General features: G+C 44.2%; 1 protein-coding gene across 5 annotated transcripts in view; it reads right to left on the bottom strand.

Moving 5' to 3' along the window:
• The window catches only part of Ctnnd2 (catenin delta 2), an 810,313-nt gene that overhangs the window by 16,490 nt on the left and 773,512 nt on the right, over window positions 1–20,311 (bottom strand). For all 5 annotated transcript variants that reach the window (XM_028767562.1, XM_028767558.1, XM_028767559.1 and 2 more), the window contains one exon: window positions 2,338–2,464. In XM_028767562.1, the coding sequence (XP_028623395.1) occupies window positions 2,338–2,464 (127 nt within the window). The remainder of the gene's footprint in view (window positions 1–2,337; window positions 2,465–20,311) is intronic.

Below are 20,311 nucleotides of genomic sequence, written 5' to 3'. Positions count from 1 at the left end.
GCATCATCTGTGTCCTGTGCATTGTTGCTCGACTGCAGCATGCAGGGCTTGCTCGTATCTTGACGTACGTTTTCCCACCATGTGAGTCCCTGGATTCTGTCATATTTAGTAAACTCTGTGTGCAAATCTCTGTGCCAGACGCTGCAGGAGGCAGAGATGTGAACTGTGCTTGCTAAACTTGGGGAATCCCAGTGATAGAGGGGAACAGACGAGCAAATACATCAGAATCAGTGTTGGAAGTGTTCATAAATCTCATCCAAATTCTGGGAGAGTAAACAAACAGAGGTGCTGTTCGGCTGTCCGGAAAGAACCTCACGGTGTCCCAAACTGACCAAAATGAAACCAAGGCTCACTGCTCAGCTCTCGTGGCCCTTGGAGGTTTCCAACTCTGACTTCACATAAGAAATAATGCCCCAAATTCATTAAATATAGATGCCTGAGACACAAGCAATACAGGTTGGGTCAAAGCACCCAGTGGAAATCCATGAGCATTGGACAGGACAACCTGCAGTCTTCTCATCTCTCATGGGGACAGTTGAAATCTCAATGATCTGACCCAGCGTATAGTTCCCTGCTACACAGGGGATGATGCAGGTGAGGGAAAGAGGGCTGTTGTTCATTTTAGGCTGGAGAAACACTAGGAATGCTGTGAGAGGGCTCTGCATTTTTGGTGTCTTAGGATCCTGAGCTTAAAGGATGGCAAGATCAGCCTGGGCTTTGTCCCGGCTCAGCGGTGCCCAGTGCACACCTGCCTACTCTTGTCTCCTCAGCTTCTTGGGTAGAACTTCCATACCCAGCCACCCTCTCTCTCTTCTGCTTAACCTTTTCCTTCTGGGAAAGTCCTTCCTCTGTCCTTGTTCCTCTGGCCCTGGGTATCCTTGCATAGAACCTGGCCATTTAAGGATTCAACACTATCAATCAAGAAGGCACAGTATTCTAGAGGTCTTTGACCAAAGCTTTTAAAATGAGAGCCTAACACTGCACAGATGGCGGTGTTTATTAAGCTACATGAAGTGTGTAATTATCTCCTGAGACCCTGCACATGGTGATGCTTTGAGTCTCCAGTAAATCAGGATTAAGCTCCAGGAAAGATCAAATCATGCGAACAAATGTTTATTAGGTGTCTGGATGTGCCTGGCCTAGGAAATTGCGAGGCAGAACACTTGTTGAACAGATCCTCATGCTGGCCCTTGCCTGCCTACTCCAGAGATGGCTTTTCCATATCCCAACAACTTCCCATCTCCTCTCTCACTTCATCTCCCAGACCCTGACTGGCTGACTGTAGCTCCTGGTTAGAGTTAACCAGCCACTCTTCTCTGTCCCAGGTCCTCTTTAAGTCTTCAAAATTGTAGAGTTAGAAGCGTCAGTGCCCACCTGTGTATATCCACATTACAGAGAGTTCCTGACTCTTGTCTACAGTTGGATCAAATGTCCTAAGAACTATCATATCATGAACTAAAATTGTCATGGAGTTTGGAGAGGGTAACTGATCTCTCTGAAACTTTCTGTCTGCTTTTCCTCAACCCTGTGGCAGTAAGTCTGGTGTAACAGATTAAGGGCAGTTATCCTCAGAGGCACAAAAGCCTCTCTGCTGGGCAGATTTTTCTATCCAGCCTTCCAAGATGTTGTTTCAAAGAAGAGGATTTCCTCAGTGGGGGCTGTGGGGCAGGGAAGGGAAGAGGATGATGTCACAATAAGAGATACAGGGGACCTGACACAAGTGGAACACCTGGTTACTTAGTTTTCATTCATTCCCCAGTTAAAGAAAACTAAACACCAGACAGGGAAAGATGAGCTTAAGACCCGATACTTTGAGGAAGAGAACAACAAGGCGCTTATGTTAATAAATAACATATGTATTTACCTTTCACATCCACCTAATCTTTGGGATTATTCAAAACGACTGGAGAATCATATAAAGTATTCTAAAAATGAAAGAACTGAGATCAAAATTTAAGTGCTGGAGATTTGGCAGAATGAGAGAAAAATTATGAATTAAAGCTGGTTACGATACAAATTTATTGATGATTCATAGGTTGTAATCAGTAAATTGGGGATATGAGATAGTTAGAGACACTCACAGAACTCTGGTGTGTGTACTCCTGCCTGCTTCCTTTATACCCCCTCCTAACTGAGGAGATGATACATTCCACAGACAGGAAGCAAGGGAAGTAGAGACTGGTTTTCAGTCTTTGAGAACCCAACAGAGTTGCCACCACAACGGAACATACTACAGAGTGTACAAGCCAGACAGCTCTTCTCAGTGTGGCGCCCAGATGAGGGGCTTGGGAGAGTCCCTTGGCTCAGGAGGAAGCCAAGGTCAGGGCTGTGTCTTACCTGAGCGGTTGTTGGGAGACACACGCACAGGAGAGATGGAGGGTGTGCGGGAGGAGGAGTAGGGCCTTTGTCTATCCCTCTCAATGGTTGAAGATGAGGCTACAAAGTGATATTGTGACCATCCATCCTGCAAAAGACATCACACTCGTATTAAACAGGGAAGGCACGGTGATGCTTCACCTCCCGACTCTGCAGAGTTCCAAGCATTTGAATTTGCAAAACATTTCTGCAGGTGTCAGAAGAGATTACTGAACTCCGAACATCACCAAGGGTTAACCCAGAGGAATGGGAATTGAAGACACACCTCTTCCTTCCTCCAGACAGCCTGGCTAGGAAGGTGGGCGGTTTTTGTCTGCTTCCCCCCCCCCCAATATTAAATAAATGGCTTCCATGCCGACTTGCTCTGCCCTTACGTGATGTTCAAGACAAAGATGCTTCTCTGAATGTCACCTGACTCAAACTGTCTGACTTGGCTAACCTGGCTTCAGCTTAGCCTGCTTCCTCTCCATTTGCTATCAAACATTTCTCAAGTGTTGGCTTCTTCTCAGAATCCCAGGGCAGTATTGCCCCCCCCAGGGCAGTATTGCCCCCTTCTGATTTATCCCGTTTACATGATTTCCAACCCCTCCCTGGGTCACAGAAGCCCAATCCCCTGCCTTAGGAGCCTAGGCTCCTATGATACATTTCTTGAAGATGCTGGGAATTCCACTTTAATCAGAGAATCCTCAATATGTTTTCTAGCACATCTTCCCTAGCCTCCCAATATCTGGTCGGGGTTTGAAGTGCATACATACTATTTTATAATAAACCCCACACAAATGCATTACAAGTCATGCTGTGAATTTACAGAGACTAAAGAAGACAGTGAAAACGGCTGAGGATACAGAGCTCCTGTCGACACATCACAGGCTCACATTCCTGTCTTTCTCTTGCAATTCAAATGGATTTCTATCAAAGAACAGTCCCAAGGAGTGCTGGCCTAGCAAGACAGAGCAGCGGGCACCTACCCCATTCCCAATTACCTTTCAATGCTTTTTTTTTTCTTCTTTTTTTTTTTTTTTTTTAGAAAGTCTAAATATTATCTTTAAAAATACTGAAAGAATGTGGGACTGCGTAAGGGTATCCTGGGTCATGGTTGAGCAGGTGTCTAGAACCCCGAGACTCTGCAGACTCTGGATGGGATTCTGCGTGAGAACCAGGAGGAGTTCGGTGCCCTCCAGAATCCAGGGTCCTAAAAAGCAGTCTTGTCTCCATAGAATTACATTGTTCAGTCACATAGGCCAGACTATAGGCCTCAGGCCCTAGGGATTTACATACTAATGAAGGCCAGAGGGCAGAGCAAATTAAGCATGCCTCCCCCAGAGCCTCCCCCAATCCTCCCCCTTTCTCCCTCCCTATATAACTCGGGACTGCCCTGAGTTTTGGGGGGTACACCTAGATCCATCCACCATCCGCCATGACAATAAATCTTTCTGGAACCAAAGACTTCCTCCTGTCATTGGGGCCTGCGCCGCCAAAGCTTCCAGGCCGCTGGAACCATAGGGTTCCTCCCGAATGTGGGACCCGATGCATCGTGGAAGCCCCTCCGGGCCCCCCACCGCTGTGGCAGTCTCTAAATTTTCCCCACAAAAGAATCTCCAATTCTTTTATTTTTTTTTAAGATAATATTTTGACTTTAAAAGAATCTGAGGCATCGTGAGGAATCATTGCACATATCAATAGATGAAATTGAACAACCACAACTTATACTCATTTTAATCTCTATCTCTTTGTTTATCTGATTTTGATAACTTCCGTTCTTACTCATACGATAACGCCAGGTCTAGAAGCAGACTTTGTTGAAAGAGGTTGCTAACACATCCTGGGCGAGTGACTGTGTGGCAGAGTCTCTTCATGGATCCAGGAGCTGGACTCCATGTCATGGAGAAGGAAGGTAATGAGGCCACTCATAGTTAAAAAGGAAACCAGTTAAAGATGTTGTTATTAGTATCCGAGGATTTACTTGGAGAAGAGCAGGCAGAGAGGACCACAGAACACTAGTGTGGCTGCTCTTAAGAGATGGTCTGGAGGACACTCACAGCCTCTGTGTGCCCATGGGAGTGACTCAACACCCAACACAAAAAAGCTGGTGACGTGGGGGATGAGGGACCATCGCAGGATGATAGAGGACTGGTAGGATTCAGTGAACCACAGCATTGCTGGCAACAGAGGAGAGGCAGAGGAGAGACAGGGTGTCCAGGCGACAGGGGTAAGTGGGGAGATTTGGTGTTAGGACAGGGAGAGTCGGTTTTGCATGTTTTCTCCGTGGAAATGAGAAATGAGGTCACCTGTTGAAAGCAAGGAGCACAGATTAGACAATAGGAGAAGAAATAGGAGAGGAGGCAGGAAAGGAGAAGTGATGTGTGTGTGTGTGTGTGTGTGTGTGTGTGTGTGTGTATGTGTGTGTGTGTGTGTGTGTGTCGGGGGAGGGGCTCAGTTCTAGGGGTAAGTGAGGAGCAAGGGCTCTTGGAGAGATGGCACAGTGGGTAAAGTACTTGCCACACAAAGCATGCATGAAGCGTGGAGGTCAGACTCCCAGCAGCCATGGAAATGCTGAGCAGATGTGGTGAGTCACCTGTAATCCCACTGCCCCAGAAGTGAAGTGAAGTCCCCAGAGCCTTGTGATGTGGGAAAGGGGAACCGGGTCTCAATCTATACAACAAGCGATCGAAGTCAGACTGGATATCAACCTCTAGCCTCCACAGGCCTGCACATACACAAGTGCACACATGCACACACACACACACACACACACACTCCCCCCCCTCCCACATGCACCCATGCACGGGCAAGCACCATACACACAATAACCCTGGATGAGAGGTGACCTTTTCTGTCTTCCCTCTCATTCAGTGACGCAGGAATGGCAGAATGGCCAAACCGTAGCACTTTGATATGGCTTCATCAGGAAAAGCCTGGACAAGACATGAAGATTTCTATTCTGATGGCACATAGTCACATACATACAAACACACATTCACCACAGCATGGGGTAGCATTGGATGCTGGAGACCAGGGTGTAGCTGGATCGTGGTGTAGAGCGATCACAGCTCATCGCAGGCAGCTATGCTGTAATTAGTTCCTGGGAAGCTACACTCACCGCTCTCCACGTCTTTTACTGTTTGGACTCTTGATTATTCGGTTTTCTGTTCAAAATCAGCTCAGAAAGCGAAGATATATTTTTGAAATGTTACTAGCAATGTGGATTTTTGTAATCTAGCTAGGAGCAAACTATCATTTATTTACTTCTTGATGTTGCTTATAAAAGGCTCAGAACTGGTTTATACACATAAACAGCTCTGGGAGATTTTTTTCATTTATCATTTGTCTCTTTGCTTACTCTTTTGTTCTTTGTTTAAATTTTAACTCATTCTTGGCTGTGTGTGTGTGTGTGTGTGTGTGCGACACACACACACACACACACACATATTCTATTATATTAAATGCTTAATCTAAGATACCTCTGTACCATCTATATGGCTTGTTGAAGTTAGATAAAGCTCAGGGAAGAAAAATGGAGACTGAAGAGTAGCCACAGTAAGTAGGGAAGAAGTGATAATCCTCCCGGCTGGTGATAAGGAACTTTTTAAACATCCATGACTCTGCCAACCAGAGCAGTGACCCAGAAGATGTGTCCTTCAGCTCAAGACCCAGCTAAGCTGTCAAAAATATGATATGATATCTTGCGCCTCAAATTGGTTTTTATTTTTAACACATTAAACTTAAAACTGGAGGCTGTTAAATTGCTTCAAGTTGAAAGAGACGGAAATACAAAGAGAAGTTCGAAGCCCTCCTGCTTCAACTTGCCACCAGAAATCACCTGACTTTTTTTTTTGTCCCTCCTATTGTCGTTTCACCAGTTCTGGGTTCTGTGACAACATATCTTATGTATTTCTTTAGGAAGTTTATCATCCCTCAAAGCTGAAGTTTTCTACAGTGACATTTTCAGGGTTTCCAAGGGCAGGGGAACAAGGGCAGAGTTCAACTTTCGTGGTATCGGTTCTTTACCTTCAATCTAGTGCTTTGTCACTCTAGCTCCTTTTGTGATGCCCCTGAACTTAAACCACACACACACACACACACACACATCCACACACATACACACATAAACACACACACACAGAGTCACAGACACACACACAGACACACACACACGAGAGAAAGACAGAGAGAGATGCACACACACAGAGATGCACACACAGACACACACAACACAGACACACATGCACACACAGACATGCACACACAGACATACAGACACAGATGCAGACACACAGACATGCACACATAGACTTGTACACACAGACACAGACACATACATACAAAGACATGCACACAGAGACCTTCACAGACAGACATACACATGCGCACACACAAAGACATACATGCACGCCCACAGACATGTACACGTAGACCTGCACACACAGGCATACACATGCACACACCTATACAGATACACACAGACAACAGGTACACACACAGAATATACACATAGACATAATACACACACTCACATGCACACATGTACACATGCACATGCAAATTCACCATGCGATGTATATGTGCATGCCCGTAAGTGCACGGTAGAGGACAGAGGTCAGCGCTGAGTTTCTTCCTCCATCATTCTCCATCTTATCTTTGAGTTAGGGTCTCTAGCTGAACATGGACTTCACCTCTTTCATAAGCTAGGTGGGCAGCAAGCCCCAGGGTCCGCCTGTCTCTTCCTCCCAGCACTGAGATATAGGTGTGTATATTGTACACCAGGCTTTTTACATGGGTGCTGGTGATCTGAACTCACGTGTGCATGCTTATACAACAAGTACTTTAACCACTCAGCTGTTCCCTCAACCCCTTCATTTTATATTTTTGATCGTATGTTAAACGTTTCCAGACAGAATGCTCTTCATGGCGAGCCATGCCTGATAGGACGGGATGCAGGGTTGAGTGCCTTTCAAATTGCTTAGGACAGCATGCATTTGCCTCATAACTTCTTATTACAGAAGCTGCAAGGCGCTAAACTCACATCTGCGGAGAGTTTGTTAGGTGTGCTCACAGACTGAAGCAGAGTTGCTGGTCAAGGCCGAGAGTACTCTCGGGCCCTTCTCCCCTGCCTGACAGGTCTCTCTTATGGAGAGGAGGAGAAGGCTGTGACAAGTTAGCTCCGCTCTGCTCTGACAGTGTTAGCAGTGTGATTACCCACATGCTCTGCTCTAGTTTCTCTCTCCCCCTTTAACTAAGGGCAACAGAATTGGTGAGTACAAGGGCTTTAAAAGCAGCCACACCTGTATCTCCACCCTTGAGACTTTGCTTACGTTGTTTGGAGGAAGGCCTGGGCATACTTCCTTGCTACATTCTCTCTCTGGTTGATGCTATGACTCACCTTAGCAGCAAACCACTGCCCTGCAGTTTTTCTGCATAAGTACAGGTGACAGTTAAGTGGAACATACAAATATATATATGTGTATATATATGTCTACTGTATTTGGCAATGTCACATAAGGCATTCTCCATACTGACTTCTACAGGAACAAAAATAGGTCACAATCTCCGAGCTGAGAAATATCATACTCGTGCTCAGCCTGGTCACACTTGATCATGTGGCCTCTCTGACTCTGCAATTCATTTTTACATGTACACACTTCCTAGTTGTTAGCTCAGAGACCCAGCACAGCGCTTTCACCTTCACAATCTGTCCAGTACCACCAGCCCGACTCTTGTCTGTGCCAGGTAAGCAGGCGGCAGGAGGTGCAGGTGCATCAAATCACAACAGCTCAGTGTATGCTGTCTCCCAGGCTTGGGGGATCCAGGAATACAGTACAGCTACCGTTCCCCACCAGCACTGCATGCTCACATCACAACCAAAGACGGTAGTGATCCTGTCTGTCTTCCTGCAGTCAGGCAGATAGCCTTGTTGGTTTTGAAACCCTGGTGCTGGGCTTAATGACGGAACACAGCGATGCCTGCCATATGCTCCTTGGATTTTATGATGTAAGATGATAGCGGTAATTATTGTAAAACGAAGTACTCATCAATTCCATAGGTGTTCCTGCTAGCTTCTGCAGGTTCATACAGTCCACACTGAAGCACAGGCAGCAGAGAGAAGCCCCCACCGACACTGAGGGAGCCTCGGAGCCCTCTGTCCTCTCTGGCTCTATCCTGAGGATGTTCAGAGCCTTATGATCTTTTTTTGGTATTGTTTTAGTGGAAAGCAATCACAGGAGAATCTTTTTCTGCTGATGGTTCATGATATACACACAGCTGAGCTGCAGAGCAGTATTGGTTCAGCTAAAATAGTTCAGAAAAGGCCTTTGGCTCGGCGGCTCCATCAGGGTCAGTGGTGGCTTCTCTCTGCTGCCCATCCATACGTCAGTGTGGAGTGTACGAACTTGCCTCATTTTTATCTAACCTTGAGAGCAATTCTGAAGCATCGATCCATCTGTCCCTCTGGCCCCTGCACTGATGCCAATCCCAGGCACGTCTCTTAGAGCATGTGGCCCTGCTCCTTCATCTCTGCTGCCTCAGAAAACACAGGCTTCTGCCCATAGCGGAGACACGCCACTTTCCCCAGCCACAACTCCCCCACCCAGGAGAACTGGGGATAATAGGATGAGAAGGGAGAGCACATCACATTTCTCATTAGATATGCTCCAGTTTCTCTCAAGGCTGGGTCCAGGCCCTCACACCCACTGCGAGTGGGCCTAGCAAGACTGAGGGACTGGTTCCTGAAGGCATTACCTGGTGGGACCTTTACTGGCTAGGGAAAAGGGAGGACAGACTCACACTCCAGAAGGCGTGCTAACCATGTCATCCAGAGGGGTGGAGAGCATTGGGTGAGATGGAATGAGACCTGCACTGTGGGGTTGTACACAGACTCCCAACTGCCTCTTCCCCAAATGCCGTTTCATCAGGGGAAGGATGGGCAACTGTAATGTACATCAGAGGAGGAAGGCGACTGGGGATGAGTTGTCTCAGGTCATAGAATAGAGTTTATGAGAAGATGGAAGGAAGAGATGTGTCTCAACAGCTGGTACAAGGAAAGTTTGGAGGCTTAGTGGTCAGGAGAAAAAAAAATGGAGCAACAGGGCAAATTCTCAATGAACAGGCGAGGGCTAGCAGGGGGTAGGATTCTGAGTTACTTGTTTTGTGGCCTCTGACCTCTGCTTCAGGGAGATGAACTTGGGAGGCCATGTGAGAGCGGAGTGCATGGGGACAATGAGGAGTCACAGCTGGGTGAGTTCAGTGTTGGTGGCCCCGTTTACAGCACTCCACAGCCAGTGTTGGTGTCTCAATTTCTGAACTTAGAATTCAGATTTGGCAAGCTGATTATAAAGAGACATCTCTCACTGGCACAAGCTTCATTGAGTAATTGACGTTGACAATAAGCATTGTTCATTTACACTGGGGACATCAGCTGAACCCCAACATAAACACTTAGCAGTAGTTGCCCATGTACACTCATTGGCCCTTTTCTTTTGTTTTATAAACAGCTCTCACATTTTCTCCCTCTGATAAGATTTATTTGGCTTCAGAACATGGATTTCTCAGTGGACACCCAGAAACTACTCAGTGTCAAAGAAACAAATACAAGTTTTTCGCCTTTGCTGTCCTTGAAGGCTCTGAAGCCTACGAAGCCTGTCAATTCTCATTTTCTCTGAGTGACTTGAGAGAGAAAGGAATGTGTGTTGCAAATCCATGGGGCTTTTAGTAACTCAGACTTGTCCGCTCATCAGCCTCAGATACTTAGAGCTTGTCACTCGCATTCACATTCAAGACTTCTTCATTGTGGAAGTAATTGTTCAAACAATAGTCAAAACATATACCGTGGCCATCCTCTGAAGAGGTCCAAATTGTGCTTATACATGAAAAATGCTTGTTCAAAGATGTACTACTTTCCAGTCATTTCTAGGTGGAACAAACTCATTAATGTAACTAAACTAAGCAGAGAAAGAAAATATTGGGAATTAGGGCAGTTCCCTCCTTGTGTTTATAGAAAATCCCCACTTGTTCACAAACAATGTCTGCAGTGTTTGATGCGTACGTAGTCAGGGTGACTGAAGACCAAGCCAGATTTAACATAGCAATGAAACCTTCTGCTGTTCTTTGTTGTAATGATACGAAAATTCTCTTTATTTTTAAGGTAAACTGTTTGTTAAAGATTCATTTAAGCTAATTCTACCAACAATTCTAAAAGCCATTAGTGTTAAATATTTAAACGAAATGTTAAGGGCCAAAAGGGAGTGTTTGCAGTTTAATGAGGAATGAACACTACCTGACAGACCCCTGGCTTTCATTACTCCGTTTCAGCTCTGTTGCTTCTAAAGAAATTTAATTAAGTTGATTTGGGTTTTAAAGATACCGTATATATAAGCATGTGCCTCTTCTGAGATACCATCTTTTATAAGCAAATACTTATAAACCCACGTTATGAGCTCAATTTAATTCAATTGGGCTAATTCTGAAGACCTACTGTCAGATTTGACAAGTTGGAAAGAACTGTATATACTTCAGTCAAAGAAGGCAAACTGCTGTTACTTGTTGGCATTCAATAGGTACCAACAGAATTAAAACAAAGATCTTAAGAAACAGGAAGAACACAGCAGTCTCTTGTCTGGTGTCACTTTTGGAAATTTAGGTAAAAAAGCTGACTTTCATTTGCCATTTCTGAGTAGAGCGGCCATGAACACATCTGAGTGAGTATCTATGGACCAGGATGAGATGCCTGTTGGGCATATGCCAAGGAGTGGGGTAGCTGGGTCATAAATGTCTTGCAAGGGATGAATGGAGAATGAAAACGTGACATATATACTCCCTAGCTGTAACGAAATAGGAATATAAATGGATGGACCTAGAAAAGATCGTACTAAGCGAGGTAACCCAGACCTCGAAAGGTAAATGCCACATGTTCCATTTTACCTGTGGCTCTTAGCTTCAAATCCTCAGGTATACTGTGAGTACACAGTGTGGAATGTCTGCAGAAACCAGGAAAGTATAAAGGAGTCACTGGGGAGGGGTCTTGGGAAGGGACAGTAGGATACAGGTGATGTGAAGGGACAAACAGAATAACTGAGATGGGGCTAAAACTATGGAGGAGAGAAGGTTGTCACCATAGGAGAAGGGACGAATAACACCAAGGTTGTTTGACAAAGTCTTAACAGATAATGCCATTTTATATTTACATAAAATTATACATAATATTATGAGTATATGTGTTTGTGTGTGTAAATTTGCACGTGTATGTATGAGTTAAGCCACTTGGACTATAATGTTCCCCACAAGAACAATACACTACCCCAGTGTCAGGCACAAGAAACCTTTTCAGCAGCTGGCTAGGGAAGCCAAAGTGACTCCCAGAAAAATATACACTGTTGATGTAGCCCTGGGTTGCTTCTTAGGAGTTGGGGGTGGGCCCCTATTGCAAAAGACACTACTTGACATGATAGCCGCTTTCCTGTGGTTTAGACTCCATGATTCTAGAAAATACTACTCAGGCTGCCAAGGGGAGGAAGCAACCAAGCAGTCCTTTCCAGCTGCCACACCCATGAACCATGACAATGACCAGTGAGGCAAGATATGTGCAATAAGTGCTATGCACATTGGTGGCAACCAAAATCATCTAATTTAATTTAAGGCCTACATAACATGAGGCAAATCATGCCTTGTTCTGGAAATCTAGCTAGCTTACGATGGGGAGTGAGGTCACAGACCTTAGAAAGGAATCTATTACTGCAACTTTACTAGACCAGCATAATTCCTCACTACAATCTAAGCTGTATCCTTATTCCTACAGATCAGTGTAGCTCCAAAGTCTAATAAAAGAAACCTCTCTTTACAGCAAATGAAGACTGTCACATAGCCACAAGTGGACACAATTCAGAGACAACTGGATTATGGGGAGTCCAGCCTCAACAGTTACAACTACATCACAGTTCCTGCCTCTATGGCTCAGGTAGACTCAGAGACTAAGGTAGGATGTTCCCTTAAGAGAAATGAGACTCTACAGGAGACTGGCAAGGTCAAATATAGAATCAGAGGAGTGCACTCTGAAGATAGTAAAGATGGTGCAATAAACCAAGGTGGCACTGCTCCAAGAATTGAAAGAGGAGAACTAGCTTTGGGGCTGATACGGAGAGCTAAGTGATGGTGATGGGAGGACCTTTGGGAAGGACAGCGACCCACATGGAAACATCACATAGGCATAGATGTTTGTACAGCTTGTCTCTCATATGCATTTGAAATGGAGGAGTGACAGCAGCTAGAGAAGTCAATGTGGGTACCAGTCGTGTTCGAATGCATTCAGAGGAGAGCCAATGAGATCAACTATATAGGGTAAGATGCAAAGCAAAGAGAGGACCGGGGACTTTAGAACAAGAAGGAGAAAGGATGTCTTGCCAGGTAAGAGCAAAGTAAGGAAATTAGTGATCAAAAACACAAGAGGAGAGCATTTTCCAGAGGATGGAATGTTAGAAATTGATCTCCAAAGTTCATTTTAATTTCTTCCTGAACAGGCATCTGGACAATATTCCCCAGACTGTCTTGCATACAATGGCTGTTATCTAATTTCCTTAAAGATTTGCAGTACGGGGAGTTGAACCCAGGGATTTTTCATATGTAAGCAAGTACTCTGCCACCAAGCTGATTTTCCTGCCCCCACCCCCTTTCTTACTTATAGTTTGAGGCAGGATCTTACTCTGTTTCTCAAGCAGGTCTTGAGATTTTGATTCTCCTGCCTCAGCTTCTGATGTAGCTGAGATTATAGGCCTGTGTTACTAGGCATGGGTGTGTGAGATCCAGCTAATAGAGGGCAGTGGAGGGGATGGTATCACCAAAGACAGGAATGGTTATGAGCCTTATAGCATACTGGAAATACAGGTACAAAATGTGCATGCAGGAGGAACTGACCCACCCACTCACAAAGCCACCCAAGATGGCTGCCTGAGTAGCAAATTAAACCTCTGTGGTGTTAGATCATTAACCATGAAGGTTGAGGTTATAGCCAGGAGTCCTCCTTAGCTCATCCAGGCAATTATTCTGCATTTAGAAATGATTCCAGCACAGTGTGAGGGCATCTGTAAGGACCACCCACAAGGGACAGAGGTATAACATAGAAATCCAGGAAGACACAGAGACTGAACTCCAACTTTAATTGGGAAACTTAAATGAGAGGAAGATATCAGAGTCAACCCTGGAGCAGGGTGGTCAGGGGAGGAGACAAAGAGTACAAAGAGAATGTACACTACAGAGCAAGAATGAATAGAGGAGGCTGGGGAAACCGAACAGAGGGAAACCCACACACACCCCAGTTCTTTTCAGAAAAAATAGCCTCAGAATACCAGATCATGAACAAGAGAAACATGTATCAGTTTTGGATTGAGTCCAGAAAGAAATAACCATAAGTCATCCAAGAAATAACTGTTGAGAAGCACAGCGCTGAGCAACGAGGAAGCATGTTCATACCCAATATGAATATGCTCACTTAGAAATTTCCAGAACCTAGAAGAAAGTCAAGGAAATAAGAGTCCAGCTGTGTGCTGAAGGAATGTAGAGACAGATGTTTGTTGGTAAACCTGAGAGAGGGGCACTCTGAGAAATCAAATGGGGCGCAGGGGAGACGGAGTGTCACAGTATAGACTGACATAGGAGAAACCTAACTGGGTTCATGCTTCTCACCAAGAGTCAGTCTATCTATCACTAAGGAAATGGGGATTCAGCGTCTGTCTTGGGCATTCATGGGGACCCTGTTAAAGGGGTCATGCTACCCCAGGGAGAGCACCACAAAAAAAAGCAGCATCAGGATTCTTTGATTTCACTTTTTTCTTGGCCGCTGATAATATTCTTCACACTGTTCACTCTGTGATAGGCCATCTGAAGACTTCTTGGACTTTCCTAGTCTGGTCTACACACTGGTCTTGTGTAGGACTGAGAAACAGTGGATGTGGGCTAGCTGTTGTCATTGAAGCAACTAGTAACTTCTGTAGTATTTCCATCAAGATGGGAGATGTGGGGCAGAGAGCCCATTCTTAGTAGACCTGAGCAGAGACGAAAGGAGTTTGAGCTGTGTGTTCTTGAGAATGTGGGGGCTGCAGGGCCATTGTCCTGAGTGCTGTTAGCAGACTGAGCTACATGTTGAATGACAGAAGTGAAGGGATTGTTGCTCTTGTGGCTAAGGTTTCAGGTCAGGCTGCCTCACGACACCCTTCCAAAGGTTTTACACTATCTCATGACCACAAACATTTCTTTTTAAACAGGACTTCCAAAACTGCACTAGACATAAGGATACAGCCTTTGTATCTAGTGCGGTTTGCTTGTAGTGGTTGAGCAGAAGTCTGAGGTTAACGGACAATTCTGCATAGCCCAGTGAGGGAGTCCAGGCATGGGTGGTCCATCAACAGATGTGAAAGGCTCAGTGATGTCTATGTCTCCAAGAAAACAATATCACTGTCTCCCAGAGGGAACTAAGTAACATGTGGACATGTCTCCTGGGGAAAGGGACCAAAACCAGATGTAAAGCAGTTAGCAAGGCTGGCTTTTCTCACCATAGGGCTATTTCTTCCTCTATTTAACCAGCTTGGCAGGCATGGGACAGACATATGAAAGAGAGAAATGATGAAGTCAAACAAATAAACAAACAAACAAACCAAAAAAAAAAAAAGAGAGAGAGAAAGAAACTTAAGGTTGGTGTGACATCATCCAGCCTATCCCAGTTGGCTAGAAAACAAGTGGCTGAGTTTGCATTAAGTGGACAAAGTGAGCTCCCATATGTATATGTATATGATGTATATGTATATGATGTATATGTATATGTATACACACACACACACACACACACACATATATACATATATATATATATATATATATACATATATATATATATATATATATATATATATATATATATATATATATACATATACATATATAATGTATGAACTTAGGTTTAACTCATTGAGTTTTCTAGTGCTTACTCGAGTCTTTACCCCCTGCCTTTTGTCCCTGCAGTTTGTGACTTAAAACCAAGTGGGTGAAGCTCTGTAGTAGAGGGGGATTAACGAGGAAGTGTTTAATTTGGATGGGTTGGATGGGGCTACGTGGGTTTCCCTTCCTTGGGGATCTATTTGAGCAAGAGCTGTAATTTAGTCACTTCGTGTTCAGCAACTGCCACGTACATCGATTTCCACTTTCGCACAATTGATTTTTGCTTCTATTCCCATTTGTGCATTTGTTTTTGGACAGATATCATATGATGAGTGTCTGAGAATTGTCTCCCAGAGGTCAAGGGATCTCATGAAGAAAGACCTTCTTTGTCAATACAAACATCACCAAGTAAATTCCCGGATTTATGGAGGGAGCATTTCATAGCAGAGTTTGACCTCAGTCTTTCCTTCTGGACCCTATTTTGACATCAAGTGATTCAGAAAGAAAACACAGGAGGAACTACGCTCAAGGGCCTTGAGACATAAACTTTGCCTTGGATATTTGTTTGTTTATTTGTTCTTAGAATCTGGACAAACTCTTCTCATTTTCTAACTTAGTAGAAAATGGTGAGCAAGTTCCCTAATGGTAACAATAGCTTTTCAATCTGGGAGTTTAATGAATTTTTAGGGAGGATTTATTCCTCCTCCATCACTATCTTAGATGCTAAGAAGTAAAATCTATTAGTTCTGAACATGCTAACAGTGAAGGAGGCATTAAAGCGCTCCTCACTCTCCTTACTGCAAATCTGAGAATTCAACATTTTTGAATTTTGGCCTTGCTGTGAATTTCCTTGTCAGTTTCTCAAAACAGTGTTCTAATTTGCACAGGAAGCCAGAAGATGAACGTGATGAGGGAACATTACACATGCACCCACCAGTCCAGTGTCCATGACTAGGGCTGGTCATCTGTGCATCATGGTCAGAAGACTCCACCAGACTGTGTCACTCTATCACTTGAGGGGACTTGGGCACTTGAAGGAATCTGCAGCATTCCCTTGCCTATCCATAATTACTTATTGATTTCTTGTTTTATCTGTGCAATAGTAGGAGCAAGAGCCAATGAAATGAATAAAATGTCAGGAAGAAAAGGAGGACCTGTGCTAGAAATGATAGGAAGGGCGTGGCTTAACTCCTGTGAAAGCTTATTATCCACTTTCTGATTGGATGATGGAACTCAAGAGTCTATCCATCCGGATGACAAAGGGAAGGGCATCTAAAATTAGTTATGTTTTGTGTCCCATGTCAAAATATCAACAGAAAATCTAGTACCACATCATGAGCCATAGTTTCCAACATAGATGGTTCAGCCTTCTTAGAGACAAGAGCACACTATGCAAGATATTGATGTTTTGCATGGGGAAGGGTCATTCATAAAACAAATACCCACCTACCAGAAATATTGGCGGGAAGATAATTAAGTAATTTCTATGTCCTCTGATTGTCCATAAGAATTGGATTATGATGTTTTATCTATCTTGGCTTGCTACTGGCATTTATGAAAGAATGAGCTAATTCTCATAGGAGACTGGGTAGTCTTTTCTCTGGGGGCATTTTACTCTTTGACTAAAAGTGATGCACTTCAGTTAGATGACTGAAGAATCATCTGTCAGCCAATGACAGGGACTGACCTGACTCTTTTGCAGTAACTGCACAGGGCTTGTGCTAAGGACATAGAAGTCAAGAGATGTACACCTTTCCATCCCACTTGCCTTCCACTCACAAGTATTTTCACTTTGGTGTGAATCTTTCTGCCACTACTGCCTCCTGGTTTCTGCTAGAACAATTATAATTAAGAAGACAGAGCAGGATTGAGTGTACCCCAATATTCAAACTCAATTATCCAGAGAAGGAGCCTGTGTCATCATCCAAGATGATCAGGATGATTGATGTTGGTAGTGCAGCTGTTCTCAAAACCTGCCAAGGGAAGCTTGGACTTCCAAGAGGCATTGGTCCTGTAGACTGGCCCTATTAGGGAAGTCTTATTAACACTCCATGGGTGTTGAGTGATACCTTGGGAGTGGGAAGCTTTCTGATGAGCTGAACTGGTGTACTCCCCAGAGTGAGGAAGAGGTCATACACAAAGTTGTCATGGGGGAACCACAGAGGATATGCTGAGTGATAATATCAGCCTAGGTGCCAACCCAACCAAGCACAACTTCACCTGACAAAACACTCAAGCACATCAGTTACAGTTCTTTTGTAAGAAGCCATTTTGTTACAACATGAGAGCACATATGAAGCTCTTGTCTGCAATTTTAATGATTAAAATCAATATAGTATTCTAGTATAATTGAAGAAGAGTTTGATTCAAAGCAATGAGTTGGCTGGAGAGACAGTTCAGTGAGTAGGAAGGCTGGTTGCATAAGAACAAGGAAGTGAATTCCAGTTCCAGCACACACATAATCATCAGGGAGTGGCTGAGCCTGTGCCTGTGACTGTAGTTCTATGCCAAGTGGTGACAGAAGATTTCCTGGGGCTTGCTGGACATCAATGTAACTCCAGGCTCAGTGAAAGACTGTCTCAGAGAAACAAGGCAGGGATAGGATACACAATGTCTTCCTCTAGGCTCTGCATATATACACACAAACATGCACACATGGATACACACCCCCACAAGCCCATATGCACATAGTTCCATAACACCATCACACACACACACACACACACACACACACACACACACACCACACACTTAGTCTTGTTCAAATACCATTCTTAGAGTTCACAGGAAGAACATATAAGGCCTTCAGGAGTGAAAACCTGGGGGGCACTATAGTGATAGATCACTTTCATTCTTCGTTTGTTTAAACCCATAGACTATACACGGCAATAACAAACCCTCAGTGAAACTCTAGGTGATTATGATGTGTTTATCAGCAGAATCAAATGCCCTATTATGGTGACACATGGTGACAATGGTGTGGGGGAGAACTGTGTATCAATTAGGGAGCATATGAGATACCTCTGCTCTCTCTTAGTTTTTGTATGAACCTAAAACCACCCTAAGAAACACAAAGATTTAAACTTTAATAAGGAACAGTAAACTTTCTAATATAACAACAACAACAACAAAAGCCCAGAGTCCAAATGATAAACAAGTTTACACTTCAAGCAACTGCTGTGTAAATAATGCTCTGGAAGCAGAAAGGGCTGCATGAAATTTAAACTGAACGCCTGTTACCCAGTCTGTGTTCAGCAAAGTCTGCTAAAGTGGTCGTGAACATAACGCCTCATGAAGACCCATAAAACAGTGATCTACACTGGCCGGGGATGAGATAAGCTTCAATTTTCTACGCCATTAAACTGTGGGCTGTATCTTCACAGATACTGGTGTCTGTAGGAAGAAATTTTAAGTTTGGCACAGAGAGTAATCAAAGTAGTTGAGATAAAGTAAGAGCTGTGACTTTTTATTAAAAGAAAAAAAGTTAAAAAGCATCTCCATTATTTTTGCCTGAGACACAGCTCGGGCTCCTTTCCCTGATTACACTCTTATTTCTCATGCATACAGATGAAGTCTTTTTCCAGAGGTCTTTTATGTATTTGGGAATTCCTTCACTTCATGCTTTCCATTAGGGTGAATATTAATTGTTCCAGGGTTGGAGACAAGCATGATTTCAGCATTTATGGAGGGATGGATGACTTGTGATGTAAAGAAATTCATGGTGCAAACTCTCCCACAAGGAATATCTGAGCCAGGAAAGGAAACTCTTTCTACCATAAGCATAGATACTTCTGTAGTCATTAAATGGTACGGGAATATGCTTAGCCATGGGTTTAAAATACTGAAAAAGTAATTCAAAGTGTGAATTAGAAATAATTTACTTAAGCCTGTCACAGTTTTAACTGTTTCACATTACTAAGCAGAGCCCTTATTTTGGATTAAAGAGGGTTCGGAAATTTTATGTTCAAGGAAGATAATATCAAAACTACAGGGAGAATGAATGTTGAGATGAGCCATGGGACGAAATTCAGATTTAATGGACAGCCTGAGGGAAGCTCAGGTATGGCTGCATAGCTCATTCACCTTGTAGGAGGTGGAGAAGCTAGAGAAAGAAGCCTAGGTTGGCTGTGGAAGGACTCAGACCTGTGGAAAGATATTTAGACTCTGTTCTGAGGACCCTGGCGGGGGTGAGGAGTGGAAGTCATGAATCACGTTGACCATTTAGAAAGTTTATTCCTACTGTCCTCTGGAGAGTGGACTGGCAAAGGCCAAGTCTAAGGATCGGAAGCCCGGATAAAAGCTCAGCCCAATAATCCAGCATATGAGACGGCTGTTTACATGACCCTGAGTGGAAATCGAGGTGGGCAGAGGCTGAGGTCTATAGCTCTATCTATAGCAGAGCCAGGGATGATGCCTGGGTACCAGCGTGGGGAGCAGGGATAGTTTGTGATGTGAGAGAATGGGAGGCAGAATTTAGGAGGGGCGCATTGTCTGGGATCTGATTTCAATAGGGTACTACAGAAAAGTTTATAAAAATGTGTTGTGTAAAAGGCTGAAGGCATAACGAGTGGCTAGGGCTAGGGAGACAGATTGAAGTGACAGCCGCATTTGGTTAACTGCACCCAGGATGGAAGAGTTCTGGCCACTCTGGGGAAATATGTACATCAGACAAAACAGTGCCCAGCATCAAGAGCTCAGCACATCGAATGTAAGGAATGAACAGGAAGATGAGCTGCTCGGGAATGGAGAAGGAACAATGGAGAGCCTGAGGCGAGGTTGAAGATAGCAGTGTGATGGGAATCTTGGGATGACTGCTTTGGCTCATTTGTTCCACGACATTTCAAACTAGAAGCATGTGGGGCCAGGGGGACACTAAGGGGAGGAGGGCTTTGCTTGAACTCGTGTCTTATTCTTCTCAGGCTTCACTCTGACCTTCAAAGTAATAGTGCTCTTCAGTATACCCAACCCACCACACACACACACACACACACACACACACACACACACACACACACACACA

The sequence above is a fragment of the Grammomys surdaster genome, unplaced genomic scaffold (assembly GCF_004785775.1).
Source record: "Grammomys surdaster isolate TR1022 unplaced genomic scaffold, NIH_TR_1.0 174, whole genome shotgun sequence".
Lineage (NCBI taxonomy): Eukaryota > Metazoa > Chordata > Mammalia > Rodentia > Muridae > Grammomys > Grammomys surdaster.
Note: the sequence above shows the minus strand (reverse complement) of the source record. Positions and strands in the feature narration are given on the sequence as shown.